Source organism: Hipposideros armiger, unplaced genomic scaffold (genome assembly GCF_001890085.2).
Source record: "Hipposideros armiger isolate ML-2016 unplaced genomic scaffold, ASM189008v1 scaffold_70, whole genome shotgun sequence".
NCBI lineage: Eukaryota > Metazoa > Chordata > Mammalia > Chiroptera > Hipposideridae > Hipposideros > Hipposideros armiger.
The window spans coordinates 989,920-994,639 of NW_017731420.1; the positions used below are offsets into that span (position 1 = coordinate 989,920).

A 4,720-nucleotide genomic window follows, 5' to 3' on the forward strand; every position below is an offset into this window, starting at 1 on the left:
GAAAAATAGCTTCAGTAATTGCTTATGTAAAAACCTATAAAATACAGGTACAGTTTAAGTGCATGTCACCAATTCCTTGTGGAGCTTGATTAGCGGGAACCCGAATGTTTCTACTCCTTTTCTCGGAAATAAGAAGTGAGTAGGAGCATCATATACTCAATGTCTCATTGTCTTGCATGCTGCGTGCCTAGGATGCGTGCTTCCTCCCCAGTGGAAAGCAAGGTGGGCTGTTGATGGCTCTTTGGACTCCATAAAAGCCTTAACAGGTCTGTTTGTGACCAGCTAATCCGAGGCCTGGGGAGTGCAGATGCTTGGTCCAGGACTGGGCTGCCTTACAGATGATAGACTAGCAACTGTGGGTCACTCAGAGCAGCAACCCCAGTTACACAGATTGTGGTCACCGGAACATGGAGGACTACAGGTGCTTTTGTTTCTTTGACAACAGTGGCTGCACATTAGAAACACCTGATAGTCCAAGCCTCCTCCCAGAAAGCAGTTGGGTTGGGCCCAAGCATCAGTAGTTCTTAGAAGCACCCAGGCCCTTCTGCTGTGTGACTTGGGCTGAGGACAGTGTCTTTAGGAGGTCTGGCTCTTTGGAACCCCCGCACCTTGAGAAAAAAGCATGAGTGAGTAACGAGGCTGTGGGACCCTTACAAGTGTTGTGCTATGAGCGGGCCCTGCACGCTGGGTCTGTTGACTGTTGTGAAACAGCCAGGTGGGAACTTAGGAGAGCACCGTGGTGCGGGCTGCATGGCCCAGAGCAGGCCCTTCCACCTGGACAGGAAGCCTGGTCTGGAAAACAGCCTGGCTCTTGACTTGTGTAACTTTCACTTCTTGGAAGTATAAAATGAGGTCTTTTTTGTTTGCTTCCTCTTGAGGACTAACCTTTCAGATCAGCTATTTGTTAACCTTGGCTGCACATGGGAATCACCTGGGGAGCTTGCACAGCCCCGGCTCCTGGGCCCGCCCCTAGGGATGCTGATTTAACTGGTCAGGGGTATGGCCTGGGTATTGGGATTCTTAAGCGCTCCCAGGTGACTTGCAGCCAAGGTAGAGAACCACTGTTCTAGACATTTAATATGAGGTTCCAATGTCATTAGCCAAGGACACAGAAACTTACCAGCAGTTGGGAACCATGCAGCGCAGGAGCGGGGGCAGGCTGTCTTGAGTAGGGCACATAGCTGTCATGGATGGATGTCCCTGGATAGGGTCTTGCTGGACCTGAGCAAACAGCCAAGTTCACATAATGACATTTCCCTTCTCCCCCTTTTTAAAAGTCAAAATTTAGCCAGGTGCTGTTCCGGAAGATCCCACCCTAACCACCCGTGTGCTTTCACTTAAGGAAATGTTTGCAAACATGGAACTCGCTCCCATCTCAATACCGCTCCTCTCAGCCTCCACTGTGTTCTGAACATGCTGGCCTTGCGGTTCCTGGAATAAATAGCGAAGCTCTTGGCGCCTGCACGACTTAGCATGAGCTGTGCTCTGCCTTCATGGAATGTTCTCTTACCCCCTCCCCCACGCTTCTGCATACCTGTTCGCTCTCATCCTGCCCTTCTCAGCTTGTCCTTATATTTCTCAGAGAGACCTCCTCCTGCCTACATTATTTTCTGTCATGCAGGGGTTTATTTTCTGGTGACACCACAATATATAGTAATTCTCTTGTTNCACAGAGTATAAAAAAATCAGATTGCCTCTAGCAATGTCTAATCTTCTAACTGCATATCTTCTCCTTGAACAAAATATCCTCAAACATGTTTCTCCAACTTCATATAGGAGTAGAACATCACTGAAGCAGCTGTCAGCCTGGTGTGGGCTCAGCTCTGGGGACAGTCGGGCAGCCCGGCGAGTTCCCAGTAGAGGGCAACGAGAACTGACCAGAGAGGCCTGCCTGTCCATCTTGGACCGCTTCCCCAGGGCCCTGGTGTGGGTCAGCCTGTCCCTGCTCCGGAAAGGCAGTCCCGAGCCGCACACCATGATCTGTGTCCCAGCCAAGGAGGACTTCCTCCAGCTCAGCCAGGATCGGCTCTACTGTGGGCCCCAGGAATCCAAGCACAGCGACCCATTCAAGAACGAGATCCGGAAACAGAAAGAGAAGAAGAAAACAGAGAAGAGGCGGAACCAAGGGCGCACTGTGTCTCAGGGCCTGGCAGGGGGGCACCTGATAGCTGGGCACCAAGCTCCCACCCTAGGCTTGTGGTCAGGCCCTCTCCCTGATGTGACTTCTCACTGCTCCAGGGTTCTCCTTGGCTTTGTCACACAGGGAGATTTTTCTATGGCTGTCGGCTGTGGGGAAGCCCTGGGGTTTGTTAGTTTGACAGGCTTGCTGGATATGCTGTCCAGCCAGCCTGCAGGGGAGAGGGGCCTGGTGTTACTGAGGCCTCCTGCTTCTCTACAGTACCGATTTGCGAGAATCGCTGTTGAGGTGTGAGTGCCGTTTCCGTCCTTGCAGGGTGTAGATGGTAACTGCATTTGCCGAGCCCCACAGTTGGAGAGCTTTGTTTTCATCATCTTCAGTTCCAAAATATCATGTGAAATTTCTTGGAAATGAGAATTTAAAAAAATTATGTATTAATATTATGCAAATGGATGAAATGTTTACATCATTCCAGCAATCTCATTGATTTCCATCTTTCCCTGTCCTTGCTGAATACTTTAAAATTATGTGGCATATATAGCTAAAAGCTTTTCTGTTATGATTTCTTGGTCTGTGTAATTCTTGCTGAAAATAATTAGAAGCTCTGTTTTCTCATCCTCTTTTTTTAAATTTTTTATTAAGAACAAAGGGCTGTCAAGACTATTTGAAAAACCTTGTAGTCATGCGATAAGCAACACTGGTTGTTTAATGATTTGATTGTTACAAGAGGAAAAAAGTATAAACACCTGGCCTTTGTACATGAAATGTGGCCTTGTCTGGGCCATGTTCAATTCTGTTCAACCCTTTATACTGTAAAGAAGGAAAGCATGGGAAATTTATTGCTGCCTCTTTTTAGGCAGGCTTGGCTTATGCAAGAGTATTGGGATGGAATTAGAATGGGGGTCTATGATTTTGTTACCCCTGTCTTTTTTATTGTTGACCAACAATATCTTAGGAGTTATTTTAATTTTTCTGTGCTTTTTGTTTCTGCAAAGAACTTTTCAAAGCCATAGAGGAGCATTTCTCAAAATATGTCCCATGAAATGTGTTAACCTAAAAAAACAAAAAGCAGAGATTCCATGGTCAGATTGACTTGGGAAACTCAGGGTTTAACACAGGTAAGCCTTTCTTTTTAAAGGGCTTGTAGAACTTACCATGTGATTTTGTACATTGTGAATCTCCAGGAAGTGGATAATAGTCTACAGTATTTTCTAAATCTTTTTGATCCCAATCTCCTTTTGCAAGGAGCACTTTATAGGACCAGTGTTCTTAGGAAGGAACATACTTTGGGACATGTGGCTATACAGTGCAATACTTACCTCTGCAAGGTGACAGCTAAAATGACAAGCAGCTTTTAAACATTAATTGCCCACCTGACATTTTATGCAGGGTATAAAAGAGAGGTCTCATATAGTCCCCTAGGAAGAGTGGGGTCATCATTGCCTTTTTCCACTTGCAGAGAACCTAGGTAATCATTAACTTTTAGTTGCTATGTATGTCTCACTCATACTCCTAGTCCTTATTTTCCCTGCCACAAATTTCCAGCAGAGCTTGAGTGGGATTTTTAAAAAAATATTAATTATACAGTTAGGCGTCATTTCCTATAAATGCATTGGGTTTTTGCAGTAGCATCTGGCAATAAATACTTTTGGGGGTGATGAGTTGGGGAGAGATACAGCAAGTATTATAGTAGCTAGTAAAATGTATGATGTTTTCCCTCTCACCATGCCCCTAAATGTATTTGTGTCCAACCCAAGTGAAACTGAAAAAAAAATAGTATGACTTAGTGGTGTCTGTAAACAGAATAAATTAAAATGTCACCTGATGTTTGGTTGTGAATATTTATTGGATCATTCCTCATTTGTTTTCTAGGCTCTAAGCCACTTCATCTGTGGCCTAGCTCGCTTGATGACAGAAGTGCTGTGAGTCACTGAGCCTTGTGCTGTATTGGACCCTGCCTAGGTCCAATAGGTCCAATGGCTGCCTGCCCTTATTACAAGGGACAGGGCACAATTAGTCTGCTTTGTGGTGGTCAAAGAAGTACGCACTGAAAGGATAAGTTAGCATTTCCCTAAATATATTCCTGGAGCACTGATCCCTGAGATGTCTCCTGAAAAAAGTGTTCCCTGGCTAATTAAATTTGGGGAAAGCTATGTACTTATCTTCCTATTGCAGATTCTTAATGAATTTCAGTGTAGCCGAAGCTCTGTATATGCCTGTAGGAAGGAAATCTGTCTTTCACAGACCCCCTTCTCACCCTTTTTTTTTTCTTTTTTTGCATAGCTTTGGAATGTACTGGAATGTGTTTATTTTGATCCTACTAGATGCCTGCTGAGCTACCAAATAAGTACATATCATGGCCCCTGCCCTCTTGTTGAGGGGGCTAAGATTTGAGTTTGTCAAGTCAGGAAGTGTCCTAAAAAGCAGAGTTGTGAGCTGAACACCCAGAGACCAGCTATACACCCGAGTTGTGAAACAGAATTGATTCTTTCTGTGTGATTATGCTCTATTTTTTTACTTTACATAAGTAATATTTTTATGTTAAGCCATATTTATCATCGAAAATTAGAAAATGCAGATAAG

At 44.8% G+C, this 4,720-nt stretch overlaps 1 protein-coding gene across 1 annotated transcript in view; it reads left to right on the plus strand.

Moving 5' to 3' along the window:
- POP1 (POP1 ribonuclease P/MRP subunit) overlaps positions 1 to 3,962 on the plus strand; it is a 55,368-nt gene extending 51,406 nt beyond the window's left edge. Inside the window, exon 16 of the mRNA XM_019642527.1 lies at positions 1,777 to 3,962. Within this exon, the coding sequence (XP_019498072.1) occupies positions 1,777 to 2,431 (655 nt within the window). The 3' untranslated portion in view covers positions 2,432 to 3,962. The remainder of the gene's footprint in view (positions 1 to 1,776) is intronic.
- The last annotated feature ends 758 nt before the right edge of the window (positions 3,963 to 4,720 follow it).